Source organism: Panthera onca, chromosome F2 (assembly GCF_046562875.1).
Source record: "Panthera onca isolate mPanOnc1 chromosome F2, mPanOnc1 haplotype 2, whole genome shotgun sequence".
Lineage (NCBI taxonomy): Eukaryota > Metazoa > Chordata > Mammalia > Carnivora > Felidae > Panthera > Panthera onca.
This window is the reverse complement of record NC_138356.1, coordinates 68,045,776-68,070,053: the sequence shown is the minus strand read 5'-3', so window position 1 is coordinate 68,070,053 and position 24,278 is coordinate 68,045,776. Positions and strand designations below refer to the sequence as shown.

Sequence of the window (24,278 nt, the reverse complement as noted above, 5' to 3'; positions counted from 1 at the left end):
TACGTAGAGGTTTTGATAAAGTACAGTGAATTGGATCCTGGTCTCAGGGAACAGATTCTGTTTCACTTCTTATCAGTCATTGAATCACAGACTGTCTGTGATTAGGGAGCCTGCAGTGAGACGTGATGCTTCCTACCCACGAACGCATCATGCTTATAAGCTAGGAGCTGAGCAACCAGAAGGAAAACTCTGATAATCTGGTTTCATTTGCTAAGCGTAATAAAGAGTTTCGACCATAGTGCTACAATGAGAAACAGTAACACGTTTAGTGTTAAGGAAGGTCAAAACCCACTTATGTGAAGAGACCCTCCTGAAAAACACCCCTGACATGCTAAAAATGAAAGAATTTAAAAAGCGAGTGAGATGCCAGGCAAATGCCACCCAGTAAAAATCCAGTAAGAAAATACTTACATCACACCATAGAGACCTTTAAAGAAAAACCTGCGTAGGGATAAAGAGGGATCACGTATGATATTAAAAAGAATAATCCAGGGTGCTTGGGTGGCTCACTTGGTTAAGCGTCTGAGTCTTCAGTTTCGGCTCAGGTCATGATCTCACGGTTTCATGAGTTCAAGCCCCACATCAGGCTCTGTGCTGGTGGTACAGAGCCTGCTTGGGATTCTCTCTCTCTCCCCTTCTCTCTCTACTCCTCTGCTTCCCATGCTGTCTCTCTCTCTCTCAAAATTAATACATAAACTTAAAAAAAATTTTAGGAAAGAATAATGCAAGGTAAATTCATACCCAGTGACATACTCAAAATACATAAAGCAAAAACTCAAAATAACCTATAAAAGTTGAGAAAACCATAATCATGATGGGAAATTTTAATATACCTCTTTCTGTACATAATCCTGCTCTCCCAAAAATACACGATAGATGTTCCGTGTGTATTTGAAAGGATACATATACAAGTTGGGTAACATTAGATCACAAAGTTAAGAAAGCTTTAAAAAACGATGTTAGTCTACAGACTGTATTCTCTTACTGTAACTCAATTAAATTAGAAATCAACACTTAAAAGATATTTTTAAATGTTTAGAAAAAACTAACTTTTGTGTTCAGGAGGAAATCACAATATAAATGAAGAAATATCAAAACACTACAAAGCGAAGCTTACGAGAATGACTAAAAACTGTTCTTAGAGGTAAATGTTGGCGCGCCTGGGTGGCTCAGTCTGTTAAGCGTACGACTTGAGCTCAGGTCATGACCTCATGGTTTGTGGGTTTGAGCCCCACATCAGGCTCTGTGCTGACAGCTCAGAACCTGGAGCCCGCTTCAGATTCTGCGTCTCCCTCTCTCTCTGCCCCTTCTCCCACTTGCACTCTGTCTCTCTCTCTCTCTCTCTCTCAAAAATAAATGTTTAACAAAAAACTAAAAGATCAATACCACAAAGGCTGGTTTTTTGAAGAGTAATAAAGAGTCTATGGCCATACCACCCTGAACGCGCCCGATCTCGTCTGAAGAGTAATAAAGAGATATTTTGCAACGCTGATCAGAGAGAGGGAGAGAGAAGGCAAGTTTAAATATGTGAAGATTGAAAAAGCAGACCCGAGATACAATAAAAGAAGTTTTGAAGTTATCAGAAGACCTATGAACAACTTTATGCCGATATATTGGAAGACTCTGAAAAATGGAAAATTCTCTCAAAAATACAACGACTAGATCTGATTCGAGAAGAAAAGGGAAGCATGACAAGCCCAGTGATTGTTGAAGAAATGGAGCTGGGGATCCGCCTCCCTGCTCAGCCACTCCCACCAAAAAGAGCACCCCCGGGACCGCAGGATTTCACAGGCAACCCTGAGCAAAGCTTCAAGGGACAAATAATCGCAATTTTATACAGACTCAAGTGGATGGGTGAGGAACCCCAAAAGGAACGCTTTGTTTCCTTTACTTGAAGGATTCTCAAGTGAACTGGGGAGCCCTAGGGGTCCCCAAGTCTCATTCAAGGGGTCCGTGAGGTAGAAACAGAGTGAAGTGCTCTGTGCCTTGCCCTGTCCCCCTTTGCCAAGTCCACACGGCATTCCCAGGGGCCCCGAGGCAGGCGGCGCGGGAGACCCACTGCGGAATCCGGATCCAAGCCCAGCTGTCTTCGGTCAGGCCAGACGCTGCAGAGACTCGAAGAAACCCAAAGGCGATGCCACGCGTCTCACAAAACTTTTTGGGAAAGACTTTAGTCTGATTTTTTTTTTTTTAATTAAAAACAGTTTTCTGTTAGCATGTAATGGGTGTACTATTACGTGAAGTGAATAAGTATTTTTTGAAATGTCTCGATTGTGATGTGTAATAGGATAAGTATCAATAGATAGAACCCCATTTGAAAAAAACACAAAAAGTCCTTGGGAGTTTTCAGTAACTTTGAGTTGCGTAAAAGCTGAGGTGAAAATGTTTGAGAACGCCACTGTTCAGTCAGTCTGCTTTTCTGTCAACCCTGATTTAGTCATTTTCCCATAAATGGCTTTTGTAGCCCTTGTTCCAAAGTGCTCCTAAGAAAGAATGCTTACCTATATCTTTGGCAAATCGGGGTTTTTCGTTGCAGTGGAATTTGAACCAGAGGGAGTGGGCAGTGTCTTCTGTAATTCTGCCTCCAGATGAGTAGGTATTTAACACACTGGATGAATGTGTCCTCTTTCAGGTAATTAGTATTTACATGGGGATCACAGTTAATCTAGCAGATGCTTGGGATCCTTACAAAGCTGCAAAAACTGCTTTAAACAATACTCTGGACCTTTCGAACGTCAGAGAACAGGTAGGTGCCGGCCAATGGAGAAGGATTCTGTCACAGCTACAAGCCTGCTTTACGGCGTGGGAAATGAGTAGAGTTTCCAAGGAATTTGGAAAATGTCCACATAGACATTTTAGTGCAGTGACGAATGAAAGGTGAATTTTGCGCATCCTAATAAGATAGGTAATGATAGATTTTGTAACTTATGTGGTATATGTAAATGGGAGGCTTGGGTCTTAAGATTCAGCATCCTAAGACAAGTCGGTATGTCACATGACCCCAGCTGACTTTGTTTATTCTTGTCGATGTGGATGGAATGGCTTTCACGGGTAGCTGGAATTTTAATGTTTTCATTGGTAGGATGCATGTTCAGGATCGTAACTGAGCATACGCAATATGTCCTGTCACTGTAATTTCTATTTATGTTTTAAATTTATTTATTTTAATTTTTTTGGTGCAAGAAGGTGTTTTTATTAAAACACGGGGACAGGACCTGTAAGCAGAAAGAGCTGCCCCGTCACTGTAATTTAAATTTATCATTTCTGATGTATGAAACCAGCAAGAAGACTGAAGACCTTCCTCTCCTTAAAGTTCAAATGCTTACAGTCTATCTCTTTGATAAGAGCACAAGGCAGGAGGAAATTCCTAAGTAAACAGAGCCATAAAAATCTTTTTTGGGGCAGTATCCTTGACATTTCTAAGTTATCTTCCTCAGCCTGGCTGGCTGAGTTCTTGAGTTTCCGGGGCAGATAGAACGACATTGAGTCCAAGAACTTCAGCATGTTTTATTCAAGTAAATTACATTCCATAAATAATGCATAAAATAATTTCAACTTCATGTCTCCTGGAAATATATTAGAGAAAGTGACGCTTCTGATGCTTACTGGCATCAGAGCATTAATTTTTTCATTACTATAATTAGTTTCCAAAATTGCCTTTTCTCTCTGGTGCCATTTTAAGAAGATTTCAGAATTGTCTGATGAAACACCTTGTGGTAGTTTTAAACTAACCTGATGAGGTTAATGATGTTTAACATGTAACTCTTACTTCAGAGAAAGTAGAATGACCCAAATCCCCAAAGGCTGGTTTGAAAGTTCACTGGATTGAAAAATACACAGAGGTATATTTTTGTTGTGCTCTAGCCTCTTCTCCTGGATATTTCTGCCCTGCCTCCTTTGTCAAGAATCATGGGAAGAATAGACAGTTGAGCCTATGTTTCTGTTCTATCCAAGTTGAGAACAGAAGGGGCCCTGGGAACCACTGGATACAGTTCTTTAGTTGACATTTGAAGACACCAGGAGGGAGAGGTGAACCCCAAAGTCAAACCAATATCTAACCATAGCTAGAGGTAGGAGGTAGGATTCTCTTGGTTCTGAGTCCAATGCTCTTTTCAAAAGTGTCCAACGGGGCGTCTGGGTGGCTCAGTTAAGTGTCCGACTTCGGCTCAGGTCATGATCTCACAGTTTGTGAGTTCGAGCCCCGCGTCGGGCTCTGTGCTGATGGCTCAGAGCCTGGAGTCTGCCTCGGATTCTGTGTCTCCCTCTCTCTCTGCCCCTCCCCCCTCACGCTCTCTCTCTCTCCTAAAAAATAAACATTAAGAAAAAAATGTCCAACAAACCACTTGCCTCTGAGTCTTACCAACTATGGTCCACATGTTATTCACCTCCTGTAGAAATGTTATTACTTGTCAATGGGCCCATCTGTATGGGATTCATTTTCTAGGGAAGTAATTTTCTCTGTTTGAAAATGTAATTCAGGCTTTTTCTTTTTCAAAGTCAAGCAGATACGCTACCGTCAGTGAAAGAGTGCACAGCCAAGTGCAACAATTTCTGAAAGAAGGGTATTTAAGGGAAGAGATGGTTCTGGACAATATCCCAAGGCTCCTGAACTGCCTGAGAGACTGTAACGTGGCCATCCGGTGGCTGATGCTTCACACAGCAGACTCAGGTAACGGGCGAAAGCTGTGCCCATCTGCATGGCTCCACTTAAAGGCTTTCAGAGCTAAGATATGCCCCGTGGTGCAAAAATTGTTTAGCCTTTGGATGAGAATCAAGTGGCTTTTTAAGTTAGTCGTTTTTGTGTCTACTTGGACAAGTCAACGGCCCACCTGAATAGGCCCCTTTGTCAGGTTTGATTATCCGGGATTACCCCAGTAGGTCCAGTATAATCACGAGGGTCCTTAAATCGGGAAGAGGGAGGCAGAAGAGTCAAAACTAGAGAGGTGGTATCATGAAAAAGCCTCAACAGACCATTCCTGGCTTTAAAGATGGAAGGGGCTACAAGCCATGGAATATGGTGGCCTCTAGATGCTGAAAAAGATAAGGAAACAGGATTTCCCCAGAGCCTCCAGAAGGAGCCTGCAGAAGGAGCATGGGCCTGCTGCCTCCTTGATTTTAGCCCAGTGACACCCATTTCAGATTTCTCCTCTCTGGAGCTGTAAGAGAATACATTTGTGTCCTTTTAAGCCGTTACATTTGTGGTAATTTGTTACAGCAGGAAACTAATTGAAGACCCAAGCCCGTAAATAAGAGTCAGATGTGTAAAACAGACACTTAGTGGGATTTCATCCAGAGCAGGAGAGAAGTGTTGCTTGGGGTAGTGGGTGAAGGTGGCTGGGGAAGGCTCCATACAGGAGGCAGGAAGGATTCTGAAGTAAAAAGAAGTTCTAGACTGGAGAAATGATGGGGAATGGGGGGGAGGGGGGGGAAGGTATGATTTTGGAAGTACAGGAAACCATGGGCCCACAGAGTTGATAAACAGGCTGAACCTGAGTGCCTCATAAAGGTAGATCACAGTTTTCTGGCCCACAGTCCTCTTGGAGACGCTATTGGCCATCAAGTTCAGTTGCTTCACAGGTTGTATGAAATGCCTTCACAGGGTCTGTGAGCCTATGACTTAAGAAGCTCCTGATTTAATGAAAAAACAAGTAGGTTGGACTAACCTGAGCTTGTTCAGAGCTGACACAGTTCCTCGTACTCAGTGACGGCTGGATCGGTGTTAGTTAACCAATGGCTTCCCCCACCCAGAGCTGCGTGCCCTTCCCGCTGAGCGTGGCTGTCATCCAGCGGCCCCGTGAAGCCTCCTGCTTTTTGTTTTTCATCAACAAACTTTGCTTGAGAGCCACCCTGAGACAGGTACTGCCTTCAGCACGTGTTCTTTCAGATAAGGCAGTATCTCAAAGTAAACTGTCCACTCCAGATTATTCTGCAGCCTCCCCTGGTAACACAGAGCCCGTCTCACAGCTCTTCCAGGCAAGATGTTCTTTCCTCTAGCTTCCGTCTGGTCCCACTTCCTGTGGGTGCTAGGCAGCGAAAACAGCAGGTGGACGTCTTCATCCTTTGTATCTTTGGAAATATGTGGAGTTTCTCCTCAGCTTTCTCTCTTCATCCTGGAAGTCTCTTTCCCAAAAAATGCTGCTTTCCAGTTTTTGGTTTTGTTTTGTTTTTTTTTTCATTTGCCTTCTTTGCCTCAATCCCTCTCCAGTTTACGTTCGCTCACAGCATGAGCACCGTGGCCAAGGTTTGATCGTCCAATGGATCTGGTGTTGGTTAGTCGCGTTTAGTCAGTCCATAAACTCCAGTTCTAATTTGAGGATTTTACCACACTGACTCAGTTTATAATCTTTTTTTTTTCATTTTTATTTTTATTTGTTTTCAATATATGAAATTTATTGTCAAATTGGTTTCCATACAACACCCAGAGCTCATCCCAAAAGGTGCCCTCCTCAATACCCATCCCCCACCCTCCCATCAGTTTATAATCTTTACCAAAGTCTTCCATTCTCAAGCACATGAACAACTCAGGCCTTCGCTTTATCGTATCATAAAACCAACTGTGGTTTTCCAGTGACTCAGCCTCCTCCTCACCTTCCCTGTGAGCCAGGAGTCTCCTGGATTTGGACCCTTCCAGGGGCAACCTCGTCTTGCAGTGGTCTGTGCACTTACCTTCAGCCACGTCTGTTTCCCATTTTTGTGCCTGGCAATTGTCTGACCTGATTGCACAAGGTCACGATTTACCAGAAACAAGTGATTTACCTGATTGTGAGTCATGCGTGGGAAAGATAAGTGGTTATGTAGTTTCTGTGGTGTTCGGGTCATGATGTGCAGGAAGGAGTGCATATATTCTTTACATTCCCTCCCTCCAAAGCACTTCCCCCAGGCTTTGGAACCCTGTTCTGCAGCTTGCTTTTTCTCATTCAACGGCATATCATGGATGACATTCCACGTCAGAGCCAACTGTCGTGTTCAAAAGTTCGGTTGTACTTAACTTCATGGCATAGATCTACTGTAATTGATTTTATCGCGCGTTATTGATTCTCATCTTGCTTATTACTTTTTTAAATGCTCCAAATGAGTGAAAATGGAGGCACGTTTTTAATAATTCATCTTAGATTTCATATTTTCTGCACAGTGAATAAACTGGGAACTCTTTTCTTCCTGTTTCTAGCTTATGACCCGAACAACAAACGCCTTCGTCAAATCAAGGACCAGATTCTAACAGACTCTAGATACAATCCCAAGATCCTCTTTCAATTGCTGTTGGACACTGCACAATTTGAGTTTATACTCAAAGAGGTAAAGATCTTTAATGAATAATCACCAACATCTTAGTTTTTCTGTGCTTAAAAATATTTTTAAAGGGTTGAGATTCAATAATGAGTCATAGTCTTTGATTCAGGCTACAGATTCTAGCTGTCTGAGATCGTTCTTATACTAAAAGGACAGGATTAAACATTTAACAGGCATTTAGTGCCTACTGCCACTGGGGATACAGTGATGGGGAAAATTGAACAGGACCATGGAGGTGACAGTCTAGTGAGGAATGTGGACATTAATCAGAGAATCGCACTAATGAAAACGTAAATACAAACTGAGATACGTGCTCTAAGGGAAAGGAACGTTGTTCTCTGAGTACCTAAAATCCCTGAGAAGAGAAGCAGGAGCTTCTGAAGGGACCTGAAAAAGGAACCTGTCGGAGTTAGCTAAGACAAAGGTCGGGAGCATTCTGGAGACCATTGCAGAGAGAGGACAGAATATGCCCGAGTCCTCTTGGGTAGGGAACAGCATGACCAGTTCAAGGACCAGAAAGAACAGTTGGCTAGAGGGGAGAGAATGAGATAAAAGTGATATGAGATGAGGTCGAAAGGTGGGCATGTAGGCCTTGTAGGATTTCAGTCTTCATCTGCAAAACCATGAGAACCTGTTAGAAAGGGCTTTTAAGTAGGGTGGATGATTTGTGTTTAAACAATGTCCACTCAAGGATTTTAAGGATTTTGAGCTCCCTGAAGGGAATTCTAAGGTTGATTAGTCTTATGCCTAAAAGAGCCTCTGTGGGCATGATAAAAATGGTTGATACCCAGGAGTGCCTAGGTTCTATAACCAGTAGCCTTGGCGGTTCGGATCAGGTGGGCCAGGAGCTAGCCATGGACGTTAAGGCCCATTCCAAACTGATATTCTCCTTGCCTCAGTCTGGTTAGCGGTCTGCCGGTTTTTTCTTTATCTTCTAGGTGTGCGAGGACACTGTGTTCCCCCGTTCAGTAGCTAAGGAAACGTACATGCTGATTATTAACATCACGCACATGCATGTGTTGAGTGTTATTCAGTAACCTGTCTGGGTATAATTTTGTAAGATCAGAGAAACGCTACCCCTTTTTGATCTCTTTAAGAATGTTCATGTTTTCCCTCTCAATAGCAAGTCATTATTGAATACCTGCTCTGTTCCCAGCTAGGTGCTAGGAATTCAAAAATGAACAAGGCATGTCCCTCCCATCCAGGAGCTCTCAGTACAGTGGGGAAGAGAGACAGATTAAGCCAAAATGAGAGACCAAGAAAGATCCAAGAGCAGGAACCAGGCATCTTATTTGTTGGTCAAAGCAAACTTCAGAGGCAAGTGAGAGTCACCCCAAGGAATCAGTGCACTCCGTCCAGTTAGGATCCTGAAGCAGGACGCCAGTCACCCAAGAGTTCTGTAGCTCAATATTGTTGTGTGGGAATCAGGACAGATCTGGGTCATCTGCCCGACCACGCCTGCGTTTCTAATCGTTAATCTTTTTCTGGAATCTGTTGGAATAGAATGGGCAGCTTCCTTCTGTCTGTTCTATTGGAGAGAATAGAAGACCAACTCATTAAAGATCTTCAAAAGAGAAGGATCTGGTAGAAAGATAAAAATAACTACCCAATACAAACTGAGCAAAACAAAGATATATTTAATGTCTGACATTTCAGCTCGGTTCTTTAACCTTTATCTCTATCTCTCCCACCTCCCATCCCAACCCTTTTTCGAGAATCACCTTCTGATTCTCTTAGAAACACACTAATTAGACCTGTGTTTCTTCTAATCTTTTGATGAAGGCGCATCTCTTAACTTGAGAACCGTCCCCTATCCCAAATTCCACCTTACCAGATGTGAAACCTGTGAGGTCAACCTGGGAATGAGTGTCTGAAGGGCTTCAAGCTATTAGGTCTGTAACGAAGGCCTCACAGTGTTATTTTTGTCACTGCTGCTTTGTGAAATGGCATTGATCAGTCCTAGGCATTCAAAAAGACAGGAGGGACTCTATAAATAATTCCTACTGTTCCTCACCCTGCCTGATCACTAAGATTCCTCTTTCTCTGGCCCCACAAAATGCCACCAGTCCTTATCCTTTCATCTACAATGAAGTCTTCATCTTTTAACATTCAGTTCGATGCTGAGGAATGAAGAATTTCTTAAGAGAAAAATCAGTATATTCTCATATTTACCTCTTAGGATCCCAGTGAAATAAATCCCTGTAGTTTTGCGACACACTTTAAATAGGTTTTTAAAATTTGTTTCAAGGCGGGGGAAAAGCAAAACCTTGAGTTATACCATTTCCTCCTCTGCTCAACTCTTCACAGGGCTTTAATTTTATGAAGGAGTGAATTAATAAACAGACTTACTGTGTGATCCAAAAGAAAAAAATTTTGTGGGTGATTTAGTTCATTCTCCACTCATCAGACAAAGATCATGCTCAGCCTTCCCTGACCTATTTTAAATAGATGCAACCACAGAAATTATTACTTGCAAAGGACCTTCGAGCAGTGGCCACCAAATTTAATTTCACATTAAAAATGCTGGCTCCTGGGTCTACCCAAGGCCTTTTGAACCAGAATCTTCATGGGGGAGCTTGAGAATCCCAACACTTGAAAGCCATCCAGATGATGAGATGATGCTTATGTGCAGTTGGTCTGAAAACCAATGCAGTGGTCTAGCTTTGCCCCTCAATTTGTACAAAGTAGTGCAGCTTAAGAGATGACGTCAGGGGTAATGTTACTTTTAGATACATATTTTTACAATAAATTGGGTTTCACTCAGGGCTTTCTTTGTAAACTGCCTTATTTGGATTTCCTCTTAAGTAAGTAAATCTCTTCTGTCCCTTTCAACAGATGTTCAAGCAAATGCTTTCAGAAAAGCAAGCCAAATGGGAGCATTACAAGAAGGAGGGCTCAGAGCGGATGACGGAGCTTGCTGATGTCTTTTCGGGAGTGAAACCCCTAACCCGTGTGGAGAAAAATGGTAATTGCTAAAGAGGAAATATCATTGTGTTTGAAATGTACACACGAATTCTTGGAAACACACAAAGTAAAAACTCAACCACGTTGTCACCATTGTATGCTAGGACATTGCTGAGGAATGTCTAAAGCCTAGTCTTAGCTGCCTCTAGCTTTGGGCTCCTTTTGGCAATGTTCATATCTTCTCTGGACTTGGGGCTTCTTATTTTTGAAGTATGAGGTTAGGCTACAGGGGTTGTTATACTCTGGTTCATAGTCCGTAGGTCCATAATTCATCCCCCAGCCTCACCATAGTGTGTCAGCTTATGTGCATTTGCAGGGAGGAAGAGAAGGACCTGTAACTGTCCTGATCATCTCAGGATACTTCACTCAAGAATAGTACTAACTACTGGGGCACCCGGGTGCCTCAGTTGGTTAAGCGTCCAACTCTTGATTTTAGCTCAGGTCGTGATCTCACGGTTCGTGAGTTTGAGCCCCTCATTGGGCTCCATGCTGGTGGTGTGGAGCCCGTTTGAGATTCCCTCTTTCCCTCTCTGCCCCTCCCCGGCTCGTGCTTTCTCTCTGTCTCTCTCTCCAAAATAAAATAAATGAACATTAAGAATATTACTAACTACTAACATAGGGGTGCCCGAGTAACTCAGTCAGTTGAGTGTCCGACTCTTGATTTCAGCTCAAGTCATGGTCATGATTCATGAGATCGGAGCCCTGCATCAGGCTGTGCACTGACAGCACGAAGCCTGCCTGAGATTCTCTTTCTCCCTCTCTCTCTTCCCCTCCTGCATGTGCACACATATTCTCTCTCTCTCAAAAATAAATAAACATTGAAATAAACGAATAAAATCTTTAATAAAAGAATATTAGTAACCGCTAACATAGATGGTATCCAGGAGTCTTGTCTTCTCATGTTTTCTGGGTTTTTTCTCCTTGTGCGCCTGCCATCTAGTGGCAGAAGAGGGGACATGCAGACTTTTCGAAACAACATAGCTCAAGCCTTCACGTTAATCATACTAATCCTGCTGCTTTTAGGAAATTTTATCTGTGGGAAAATCGTGGTATCACTTAAAATTTTTATATAGATAGAAACCCTTCAAAGTGCCCCTGAATGACCATTCTGAATTTTAAGATGAGAAGCTATTTTTTTAATGCTTAATGTTTTAACTATGAAATTCATTTCTGATAAAAGTTAATTACACAGTAGAATTTCTCAAAGGTATAGCTTTTTGTTTGAAAAAATTACTCTTTTAATCAGTATGATCTTGTGATTACTATATTTGGCTTTTGTTGATGTATTTGATGCCAAATGGTTAGCCTAAAATATATTTCCGAATTACTTTATTATTCCTAGTAGGAAAAGTTGGTGTGTTTTTAATAATGTGATATAAATTAGCAACATGTTTTGCAGGTCACTACATTTTGTCCGAAAAACAAGGAACCACCTATAACAGTCTAACCAGATTAATTTTTGAGAATCAGGCACATTCGTCTCTGTTCTAGTCTCTTTTAGGTTCTTATAAATCCCAACATCAAAAAAAAAAGAAAAAAGAAAAGAAAACCCCACCATCACTTTAAAGGTCATTCAAAACAGCATCTGGTACTTTTTTTTGGCTATATAGCATATTTTAGCTTGGGAAATGCTTCCACAAATATTTCTCGTTTGAGCCTTACAGCCTTATGAGCTAGACATCTTTATTCTTGTTCCACATGTAAAGAAATCAAAGCTATAAAATGTAATCACTTGCTGATGGTAACAACGGTTCAGAGCCTGGATTGAACTCGTCACCTCAGACTCTGAATGCTGTGCTTGTTCTGGTACTCTCTAACTGTCCCTCAGTCCTACCAAAAAAAAAAAAAAAAAAAAAAAAATCTTTAAAATTACCACCAGTGTTCTTCATGCCAATTCGTGAAATAACTTAGATTATAAGTCCGTAAGTGCTTTTGTTAAAGTGAAGTCATCCCATTGATAAACAAACAAACAAAAATGTTAGGGAATCCGCTTGATGAGATAAAATGAGGACAGCCTTTGAATCTGGCCAGACAGTTGAGAAAAGCCTGGTGCTGCTGTTTAGTGACTGTGTGACCCTGCCTGGGCTCCTTTATGTCTCTGGGCATCAGCTTCCTTAATCTGAGAAATGCCTTCCAATTCCTGCCCCCGTAGATTGTTGTAAAGATTCAGTGAGAAAAGCTCAGACCTTTGCCGGCCACCTTGAGGGTCCTCAGGGCATATTAATGACCCTTTCTCTGCTGTGTGAACCTGGTCTGTGAGTGCAAATGGCACCCCTCAGCCGTTCAGACGTCCCCTCAACTCACCACACATACTTCACACTCCTGACATGTTGCCCCTTGTTCTCCCAAGGCGTGCCATTTTTATTTTTGTCCTGAAGCTTCTGCCCACATCTGTCCCTTCACCTCATGACAAACTATCCCTCTGCCCCTCTCTACCTTTTTCAGATCTTTTACCCACCCTCGATTCTCCAGGAAACTGTTCCCGGTAACTTCCTGTCACAATCTTTCAGTTCCTTCCCCACTCCTTCCCACTCCAGTGACCGCCTTTGCACACTGGGGTTCACACCACAGACTCAGGCCTTTACACCTTTTCTGCTGGGTGTAAGACTGAGCTACTTAAGTAGAAAGTTTCCTCTCCCCTAGGTCACATACCCAAGGCGTTTTGGTGGTTCCTGTTTGGAGAATCCCAAGGGCAATGTCAGGTACTGAGGGAAAGGTCTGTGAATAAGGGCTAGATTTGTGAAGGATTGTGCAATAAAATTCAAAGCCACGGCTACCACAGTTCTGGGATTTCAGCAGTCTCTCCTTGTTTCTGTGTTAATAGAAAACCTTCAAGCTTGGTTCAGGGAGATCTCGAAACAAATACTGTCTTTAAATTATGATGATTCAACGGCTGCGGGCAGAAAAACTGTGCAACTAATACAAGCTTTGGAGGAGGTAAGAAAACTCTTTGTAAGCGACAGTTCATGGGGCACCTGGCTGGAGGAGCGTGGGACTCCTGATCTCAGAGTCATGAGTTCTCACCCCCCATGGGGGGAAGAGATTACTTACATAACTAAAACTAATAAATAAATAAATACATACATAAATAAATAACAATTCTTGGATCACGAATCATACTTGTGGCTTCACCCAGAAGATCTGGTCCTGGAAATACAGCTAAGAGAATATTTCATCAGAGCAAAAAAAAAAAAAAAAAAAGCAAAATACACTCATTGTGGTATTTTATCCAGTGTCCTAAAATTGGGAAAATAATGCAGTGACCAGTGTGAAAAGAATGCTAGCAAAAATGATATCTCAACTTGCAGAAACATAATTATATTTAATAATTATGAAGACAACATGGAAACATAGGGAGATTGTGGAAAGGCAGTAAAAGCAAAATCTGTATTTTTTTGTGTGTGTTTTGTTTTGTTGTTAATATAATTTACTGTCAAACTGTCTAACATATGATGTGTAAAGTGTGCTCTTGGTTTTTGGGGTAGATTCCCGTGGCTCATCGCTTACGTACAACACCCAGTGCTCATCCCAACAAGTAGGCACCATTTTTAGACTGGGAGAGAGTTTGGGGAGAGAAAAACTACAAAGGAATGCGCAACAATGACCACAGTTGTATAATGATCATATGCTTATATGTGATGTTTTCTCTTCTGGAAAAAAAATAGTTTGTTTTTTATCTACTCAGATATTATCTACTCAGATTCAAAGAAGGATTATACTTCCCGACTCTTAAAATTTTAATTGTATGCTTAAGTAGGTTTAAACTAGCTTTAAACTAGGTTTTTAAACTAGGTTTAAAATGGAAAATAAACGCATGAGAACAATAACCATAAACTATTTAAAACATTGTCCATACTTATCTGGAACCCTGTCCAGATGGGATAATTTTATATCTTTAGAAATATAATTAATAGTTTCTTTGGCATCCTTTCTTTTATTTTTAAGTAATATCTACACCCAAACATGGGACTAGAACCCACAACCCCAAGATCAAGAGTCTAATGCTCTCTGGCCCGAGCCAGCCAGGTAGCCCCGGCATACTTTCTTATAGGCTTTTATTACTTTTGAGAGGTTTTATGATCCCTATGAATGGCAATACAAAACAGTACTCCACTATGAACTTGTCGGTTTCCTTAGACATTCCAAACAGTGGCCCACTGGTGCGATTCCTATTTTGGTTGCTTTCTGGATCTTCTAGTCTACATTACAACTACAAACAACTTTGTGAACCTCAGATGCTTTTTATCATTTGTGCCATTTATTTTGACCATGGCCCAGGCACCTTGAATTACATACATTAAAATTTCAGGATGAGGTGCCTGGGTGGTTCGGTCAGTTAAGCGTCCAACTTTGGCTCAGGTCACGATCTCATAGTCTGTGAGTTCGAGCCCCGCATTGGGCTCTGTGCTGACAGGTCGGAGCCTGGAGCCTGCTTCGGATTCTGTGTCTCCCTCTCTCTCTGTGCCTCCCCTGCTCATGCTCTGTCTCTCTCTCTCTCTCAAAAATAAATTTAAAAAATGTTAAAGAAAGAAAACAGAAAAAACACTTCAGGACACAGGGGAGTCGTTCTTTTGTTTTAAGGAGTACAACAAAAGAACTTAATGTACACGTGCCAACACCCTGGTATAATGTGACTTACTCTGTGTTTTAGCAATCCTGCAAATCTTCAAAATTAAGAGGATTTTCTAATATGCCTTTGTCAGTAGTCACATGGAAGATAGAAGCACCCACTCATTATGTCATCTATGTACAGAAAAAAAAAGAGCAGAACATTTTCTAATCCTAGAAACCTGTGCATTACGTTATGACTTGGCTTATACATTTCTAGGGTTATCGTTTGAAATAGAAATTTTGCCAAGGAATTCTTAGTACATAACATGCCTTTTTGAAATGTTTTCAGGGAAAAATGAACACCACAGAAGCCATTCGGAATTTTTTAATTAAATGTATTTATGTAACACAGGTTCAAGAATTTCACCAGTTGGAATCAAATCTGCAAGTATGTCAGTTTCTTGCTGACACTCGCAAGTTTCTTCACCAAATGATCCGAACCATTAACATTAAAGAGGAGGTCCTGATCACAATGCAGATCGTTGGGGACCTTTCTTTTGCTTGGCAATTAATTGACAGGTAATGTGGCCAGCCTACCATTTCCCCTGGATGAAGGCCACTGCGGATGTCTCCTTACCATTTCTCTCTCTTCACAGTTTCACATCTATCATGCAAGAAAGCATAAGGGTAAGCCCGTCCATGGTCACTAAACTCAGAGCTACATTCTTGAAGGTAAGCAGAGAACAGTTAGGTCATGTTCTTAGTCACTAGGGAAGAATTGGTCTCCGTTACTACCTCATGCCTAAATTCAGCCCGAGATTTCATTCTTTTAGAAAGTTAGGTAATTTGGGACACCTGGGTGGCTCAGTCGGTTGGGCGTCCGACTTTGGCTCAGGTCATGATCTCGCGGTTCGTGGGTTCGAGCCCCGCATCGGGCTCTGTGCTGACAACTCAGAGCCTGGAGCCTGCTTCGGATTCTATGTCTCCCTCTCTGTCTCTCTGTCCCTCCCCCACTCGTGCTCTGCCTCTGTCTGTCAAAAATAAGTAAACATTAAAAAAAGGTAATTTAAGTATTTTTATAAGCTGAAAATTGTTAGCAGTTTTTCCATGAGAGCAAAGTTTGAAAAGATGCTACGCATATTGGAAGTTTCAATTAATACAAGTTGGGTGTCTTACAGAAGGTAGTGTTTACATTAAAAAATACGTTTTTTCAAGTTTTACCAGTATACTAAAAATGTGGGTCCTTTTTTCCCTAGATGTGAAGTAAGTCCTTTTACTTACTCATTTAAAAAAAACTCTTGTTGAGCCTCTGCTACAAGCTAGGATCCCCTCCAAAGGTTAGGGAACAGTGGTGGACAACACAAGGGTAGCTGTGCTCCCAAGATAATTCCAGATCGAGAGAAATGAACAAAAATTTACTCAGCGTCTTCTGACAGAGTTGCCTCATGTATCAGTTCTGAGATGCACTTTCTTTCGTATTTAAACATCTCTCTAATTGGGGATGGGTTTTATGACTGACGGCACATCGTAGTTCACCGTCAGCGTGTTCGCTTCTTTCCGAGTGGTACAGAAAATAATGGTACTTCTTCCATGCTGTGACCTCTCAGTTTGGAATGAGTACAGTCAGCCATCAGTCACAGTGTCTGATTTCCGTGGAAGAGTAGCTGCCTTCTGGAACACAGTGGCTCTCAAACTTGAGGGGCATCAGAATCACCTGGGGGGGGAGGGGCACCTGAGGGGCTCAGTCAGTTAAGTGTCTGACTTCCGCTCAGGTCATGATCTCGCTGTTCAGGACTTCGAGCCCCGCGTCGGGCTCTGTGCCGACATCTCAGAGCCTGGATCCTGCTTCAGATTCTGTGTCTCCCTCTCTCTCTGCCCCTTCCCTGCTTGTGCTTGCGCGCGCTCTCTCTCTCTCTCTCTCTCTCTCTCTCTCTCTCAAAAGTAAATAAGCATAAAAAAAAAAAAAAATTGGCATCTGTAACAAGTCCTGGCCGATGCTGATGCTGATGCTGCTGCTGGTCCGGGGACCACAATTTGAGAACCACTACCAAAGCAGATGACTGTCGTTTTTTTAGAAAGTGTATCATCGTCAGAAACTATTAATGACTTTGATGAGTCAGTGGTTGTTGCATTACCTTGGGTAAAGCCCCAGAGCTTTGTTGTATGTTACTATTTCTGGAAAGAGATTTCTAGGACTTCTGGAAATGGAGAAACACATGTACCTACTTTTCTTGCAGCTTGCCTCTGCCCTCGATCTTCCCCTTCTTCGTATTAATCAAGCAAATAGTCCTGACCTTCTCAGTGTGTCCCAATATTACTCTGGTGAATTGGTGTCCTATGTGAGAAAGGTAAGAAATGCATCAAGGTGACATTTATTTTATGGGCAAACTGACTGCTCTTCTAAATACAAAGAGGATGCTTGGGGCCCCATGAAAAGTATACCCGTGTTCCTTTCCCTTATTCTTAACTTGATTCCAGAAACTTGCAATACCTGAAAATAAACTTACTCTTACTGGTATTGTGGATATGCAGATGTGTTTTTACTTTCAGAGAACTTTTACACCTGTTTTTAAGTGCTGGTGGTATTAACTCCCATTCTGCGCTTAACAGAAACTGAGGAATAGAGATCATATTGGCTTCTTTAAAGTCACAGAGCTAGTTGGTAAAAGAACCAGATCTAGATCCAGCACATCCTAGTCGGAGCTGTAAGTTTTCCCGGGAACTTTGGTCCTCGTTTCAGTAACTTACGGTACAGCGTGGAGCCAGACAGACCTGGCTGCAAAATTTCGCTGTGTCACCTGCTGACTGCACCACGGCCACGTTACTTAACATCTCCGAACCTCAGTCTTTTACAAGTTTATAACGTGGAAAAGATACATCTTTTTGCTGCACGTGTATGGGGATTAGCTGTGTATCTTGTGAGCAATTAACGTTTGAAAGAATGTAGCCGTGGGCCTGAGAGCAGATATTAAAGTACCTCCTTAAGTCCCTTCCCGTCCCTTTCTGTAGACAAATGCCTGTGTGTACAAGGTGGTGCTGTCTTAACTGCCATCCTGGCATTTATCAGCTAAGAAAAATAAAAGACATGTCCAACTGTTTTCCTTCTTTTCTCTTTCACTAAAGGTTTTGCAGATCATTCCAGAAAGCATGTTTACTTCTCTTCTAAAGATCATAAAGCTTCAGACCCACGATATCATTGAAGTGCCAACCCGCCTGGACAAAGACAAACTGAGGGACTATGCTCAGCTTGGCCCACGATACGAGGTGGCGTGTCCCTTTAACTTCTGCCTTTTGATGATTTAAAACCCAAACCACGATGTGTCACGGGTCTGTGTCGCCTGCCATATCCCTAGGAGCACCAGACCAATTATGATTTGTCTTTTCCTACTCTCCTGTGATAGCTTCATTTGTTACCGCGTCCTGGGTTATTTCAGGCCTTGCCTGCCTGAGTGTTCTCAGAGGACGGGGAGCTCAGCTGGCCTCTTTTCTCCGTGAACAGCCCTGATGAACCAGCCCTTCTCTTTGGGTTAGATTGCCTAGACCTTTTGCATTCGGGTTCCTGCTTTGTACATCAGATCAATGGCTCAAAGTAATCTGGATTCCATTAAACCATTTCCTACAGCCAGACTGTGAAGCCACTCAATAAGTAAGCAGCCTCAGAGGTGGTTCCTCCCAAATACCTCTGCTTTTCTTTCTCCTGAACTTAAAATTAAAGATGTGAAAAAAAGTGAAATCAAGTGGAAATTGACATTATGAAGTCCACTGTCATCACCTTTCATCCCAGCATCAATTTCTGCCACCTCTGACACAGCTCCAAAAATTGTATCAGGAATTTCAGTCTTCAAGCTTGAAATTTACATACTTATTCTAACTCAGAAACACAGCACCTGTCTACCATATCAGTGCCTCCTGGTGTGGCTTGAAAAAACTCGTAGAAAGTGGTAAAGATTAACTTTTTAGACTCTTGGTGAGCCTTTTCTACTTGGAAAGGACCATCCATCTCATTGAATCCTGCCTGCCTTTTATGTATGAGAAACTGAGGCCCAAAGAAGGGGAGATGATTGGTCAGCGTTTAAGAACTGTTTCATGTCTGCTGACCCTGCCCAGCATGTCCAATGGCAGTGCCTTGCTTACACCACAGCACCTCATTTCTGACCGGGGCCCATCACTCCCGCTGTCTTTGTTCATTTCAGGCTGTCAGCCAGTTATTTTCACTTCCCTTAGAAAGGATGGGTCTTTTATCTGAAGTACTTCATTAACTTTTTTTTCTTTGTTAAAGGTTGCCAAGCTTACTCACGCTATTTCCATTTTTACTGAAGGCATCTTAATGATGAAGACAACTTTGGTTGGCATCATCAAGGTAACGGCTTTGATACTCATCCACGTGGCCTTGTAGTAATAAGACTCTTAGTTTGGATCACCAGGGTGTTTCTCCCATGGGGAACAGGGAAGGCGATTGTCATCTTGGGTCCCTTACTATTTCACATACAGCTCTCCATCTTCATTTTACTCATTTGTTGATGGAGGAAGGGAGAGCATTATAATCCTGATTTTTCATCATGCCCAAGAGTTACTTAAATCTAAGAAAAATCCATTTTATTGAATTTTTTTATTAAAAAAAAATTTTTATCATTTATTTTGAGACCGAGAGAGTGGGGAAGGGGCAGAGAGAGAGGGTGAGAGAGAGAATCCCAAACAGGCTCCGCACTGTCAGTGCAGAGCCCCATTCGGGGCTTGAACTCACAAACCATGAGATCATAACCTGAGCCAAAGTTGGATGCTTAACCTGCTGAACCACCCAGGCGCCACTTACTGAATTTTTGTAATAATGAAACAAAATAGTTCGTTTCCCTTTGGCCAAACAGCTGGCTCACTCTCTCCCACCCTTCTTTCCTTTTAGTATTTTTATATTGCATCTCAGGTGCAGAGAGCTGAGCTGATCCTAACCCATCATCATTGTCTGGCCATTGTCCTCACTGATGCGTGCACGTTCCTCTCTTCATCCTTTCTTTCTCATCTGGACACCCATTCCCATTTCCATCCCCAAAAGCACCCGCTCTATATGTTTGATTTCTGCCCCTAAAGAGGCAAGTAATCCCGTATTTTAAACATGAGGTGTTACTTTATGTGTGCATGTGTTTGATTTGTCTACATCATATTGTACTCTAAGGCTCATTCTTTTTTCCAACTCTTCTCGCTAGTTACTGCTTTTGAAATTTGTTTGTATTGCTGTGGGTTGGGCCATTGGTTACTTCTTACTGCTGTGTAGAATTGTACATTTTACTTAACCATTCCCCAAGACCCAGACACCTATGTTATTGTCATTTTCACTCCAACGCTCCCCATTATCATGAGCATCTCTGAACATGTCCCTGCTGTAGGGCCTGTGTCTGAAATCTGCCTCCCCAGGTCTGGGTCACTAGGTCTTAGGGTGTATTTATACTTAATTTCTCTCAGTACTGCCAGATTGCCTTCTGAAATGACTGTTTCTCTGGTGTCTGTCCACATTTTTGACAATATGTGCTACTATCTATGTTTTAGTTTTTGCTCCCCAAAGAGTATAAAGTGTTATCTCCATACTATTTTAATTTGTAATCCTATGATGACTAGAGATGTGCCCATTCACAGAGTTCATGGTGCTTGTATTTCTTTTTCATTTATCAGACATCAGTGGAATCTATATATTTCTGATTTTTTTTTTAAAATGTGTATCTATTGAATTGCCAGATTAACATTTATGTTAATAAAATCCAAGAAAACCTAAATAGAAATGAAACTTTAGTGTATGGTTTCTGGATGTGTGCTGAAATACCATTGTACTCCTAGAATATTCACAGAATCCACTGAACATCCTTTAGACCTGATGCCAGTTTAGTTCAGTTGATATGCAAAGAATATACATGGAGGTAGTCACTTCTTACTAATCCATAAAGTGGTGATAAATCCTGGGACCAGATTAAACATCTTACATGCAAAATGACCAGTACAGAAAGGATATAATAAAACCTCATAATTAACAATAATTATCAAAAGAAAGCCTGCTTATGAAAAAGGCAGATCTTTTGCTACAGTCTTTCAGATGAGAGCCAGGGAGAATATCATCTTGACCATATTCAACACAGTAGACTTTCTCTGCCAGTCTAACAGTTCGGCTTTCGGTAACAGATCCGGTGGCCCTCACAAGTCTTCAGCCCGCTAATGTTAAGCATCTATTTCAGACATTTATAAAAAGTGTAAGTGTCCTTTAATCCATATGACGTAAAACAAGTGAGATATACACAGAGATGTATGTATAGATGTTCATTGTCAGAGGTAGCCATACAAAAAAAGAATAGGAATAATCTAAGCATTTATCAGTGAGAGAATGGCTGAATATATCATGGTGTGTTCCTACTGGAGATTGTTTGGCTGCTGTTCAAAAAGCTTTTACCACTCGGGGCGCCTGGGTGGTTAGCCTCTGACTTTGGCTCAGGCCATGATCTCACAGTTCGTGGGTTTGAGCCCCGCATCAAGCTCTGTGCTGACAGCTCAGAGCCTGGAGCCTGCTTCGGATTCTGGGTCTCCCTCTCTCTCTGCCCCTCCCCCACTCGCACTCTGTCTCTGTCTCTCAAAAAGAAATAAAAGTTAAAAAAAGCTTTTACCACCAAAAGATTTCTAAAATTTAAAGTGGAAAAAGCAAATTGCAGAACAGTGTGTGTGTGTGTGTGTGTGTGTGTGTGTGTGTGTGTGTACATACGTATTATGGTCCCATTTAGACTTTTTAAATTAACTATGTATTGAGGACAATATTTATGTGTAGAAGTTAATAGAGAAAGGTCTGGAGGATCCATGTGAAAAGGGTTAACTGTTATTAACTTCAGAGGAGGGGATAGAAATGTGAGGGAAGGGGCTGTGTGCAAGGGGCATTCTCTAAGCTGCAAGCACTCTATAGATTGGTGCAAGGTTTAGAAAAATTGGAAGGACCATTTAAGACCTTTGTTTTCTTGAAAACAGTTAACTCTTTTTCACTAAATCTTTTTTTTTTTAATAAAGAATCTGTTTTTTTAACGTTTATTTATTTTGAGAGAGAGAGCATGCACAGGTGTGTGCATGTATGCGAGTGGCAGGAGGGGCAGAGACACAGAGAGAGAGAGAGAGAGAGAGAGAGAGAGAGAGAGAGAATATGTCAAGCAGGCTTGGCACCATCAATGCAGAGCTGATCTCAGAGCCTGAACTCACGAACCATGAGATTGTGACCTGAGCTGAAATCAACACTTGGATGCTCAACCGACTGAGCCACCCAGGTGCCCCTCACTAAATCTGTTCTTTATAAGGAGTATTTCTTTGAGAATGTCATGTTACTTCTTTGATTTCTTTTTCCTCGCTGATTATATCTAGTTATAATTTACCTTTGTATTGTGAAATAGGGCACAAGTACTGAAAGCTGTAGATCCATTTACATAGTTTAATGGGTTATTACAACCACCACCCAAGTCAAGAAATATAATTTCCCAGCTCCTACCCCAGGATCCTCCTCATGTGCCCTGACCTAGTCCTAGTCTCTCCATTTAGAGTTTTATTATCTAAAGTCAATCTGTTGACAATACATTTAAAAAAAAATACATTCTATCTTTTAAGTCTTCAGGTTTCTCCTCCATTCTTTTCCTTTCTCACAGTTTATCTGGTCAGGAACCCACAGCCTCTGACTTGTTGTTTGTCCGAAGTCTGGCTTTTGCTGATTGTATAGTCATGGTGTAGCTCAGCATGTTTCCCTGGCTCTTGTATTTTGTGTAACTTTCATTGCAATTGCCATTCTTAAAGTTTAAATATAATCAAACCCAGATGGAACCCATCCGTTTGTCTTTATGACTTTTAAAAGTAATGGTACTTTGCAAATTAAAAATATAAGAAACAAGTTGCAGGGAATTTCAAGGGATTATGTTAAAACTATTTGATGTTTTCTGGATTTGACAGGAGACTGTCTTTTAGGGAATAATGGATGCTTTCTCATTACAGAAAAAAGAACCAGCAAAATCAGCTTATAGAGGTAGATAGCAGATTTGCCTTCCTGTTTTATCTCCCTAATTACAAACAGCATTCCAAGAATGCTGGAAGAAAAGAGAATTGTTAAGTCTGTCCAAGCCCAAGTTTGAGCTTGCTCATGCGCATGTAGATGGCGTCTGGAAGAAAGGCAAGGCCAGGCCGTTCATTCCCCTCTGCTCCTGGTGAGAAGAAAAGGCACTTTTTACTTTTAATGAAATGATTAAAATGAGAGAGGCACTTTAAAATTCTTCATACCCACCATCTTTGGGATGTCATGTTGTGAAATTACCATCATGAATTTTACGGAGGCCAGCCGAGTCCTAAGGAGGTGACAGGTTCAACAATTCTGTCCAAGCTGCGCAAGATCAAAGAGACAGGAAAGGAGAAAAGTCCCAATCGCTGGGAAATGGGGTGGGAAAGTGCTTCCCTGCAGATTGCAGAAACTGTCTTTCCTTTGGGTTTCGTCATGGCTGAACTTTTCCTCATGGCCATTTTTTGCTTTTTGCTTTGCACGTAGGTGGATCCAAAACAGTTGCTGGAAGATGGAATAAGAAAGGAGCTAGTTAAACGTGTTGCTTTTGCTCTTCATAAGGGACTGATCTTCAACCCCCGAGCCAAGGTACCAGATGACCACGTGGGTCTGTCCTTTCTCTCTGCCCAGCTTGCAGAACTGTCGTGAACAACACCTTTCCTCCTAACACATACCTGATATATGATGGGCAGCGCAATACACTGATGTGTTTTTTGATCCTATGTTTTAATCCTTTCTTATGATAAGAAAATCCTTACCAAAACCAGTCCTTTCCTTGTTGATCCCCCAATTTAAGAATTGAACGGATGTCTGTGATTCAGGGTCACTTCTTAAAAGAATTTCTTAACCCTAAAGCAGATCGGGACTATAAAGCCTGTAATTTTTTTTTTTTTATTTTTTGAATGTTTATTATTAGAGAGACAGAGACAGAGAGCAAGCAGGGGAGGGGCAGAGAGAGAGGGAGACACAGAATCCGAAGCAGGCTCCAGGCCCTGAGCTGTCAGCACAGAGCCTGATGCGGGGCTCGAACCCACAGACCACGAGATCATGACCTGAGCTGAAGTCAGCACCCAACCGAATGAGCCACTAAGGTGCCCCTGGCCTGTAATTTTTTATTTGCCTTGACCTAACAGATCATTTTTCTCAGGAGGAAAACAAAAATGGGCCTAGAACTTGTATCTAGGGTTCTTTTCACTCCAGTAAATTCAATTTAAAATATTTTAAGTATTTGAAGGTTGGATGTATTCATCAAATGACATGAGAGAAATCATCAACGTTCATTTTCCATATTCTTTTGTGTGAGACTCCCCTCCCAAATGAATGAAACCTCTTCTTTGCTGAATGTCTGAGCACTCATGCTGGGTGAGGTAGGAAATGGGTATTTCCCCAAAGCTCTCTTAAACTCTCACTGTGTTTTAGA

General features: G+C 41.7%; 1 protein-coding gene across 1 annotated transcript in view; it reads left to right on the top strand.

Moving 5' to 3' along the window:
* Window positions 1-24,278, top strand: part of WASHC5 (WASH complex subunit 5) — a 63,192-nt gene that overhangs the window by 15,259 nt on the left and 23,655 nt on the right. The window contains exons 8-18 of the mRNA XM_078441478.2: window positions 2,633-2,746; window positions 4,498-4,669; window positions 7,169-7,296; window positions 10,126-10,255; window positions 13,079-13,191; window positions 15,218-15,384; window positions 15,462-15,537; window positions 17,043-17,153; window positions 17,929-18,069; window positions 19,085-19,165; window positions 23,345-23,446. Of these exons, the coding sequence (XP_078297604.2) occupies window positions 2,633-2,746; window positions 4,498-4,669; window positions 7,169-7,296; window positions 10,126-10,255; window positions 13,079-13,191; window positions 15,218-15,384; window positions 15,462-15,537; window positions 17,043-17,153; window positions 17,929-18,069; window positions 19,085-19,165; window positions 23,345-23,446 (1,335 nt within the window). The remainder of the gene's footprint in view (window positions 1-2,632; window positions 2,747-4,497; window positions 4,670-7,168; window positions 7,297-10,125; window positions 10,256-13,078; window positions 13,192-15,217; window positions 15,385-15,461; window positions 15,538-17,042; window positions 17,154-17,928; window positions 18,070-19,084; window positions 19,166-23,344; window positions 23,447-24,278) is intronic.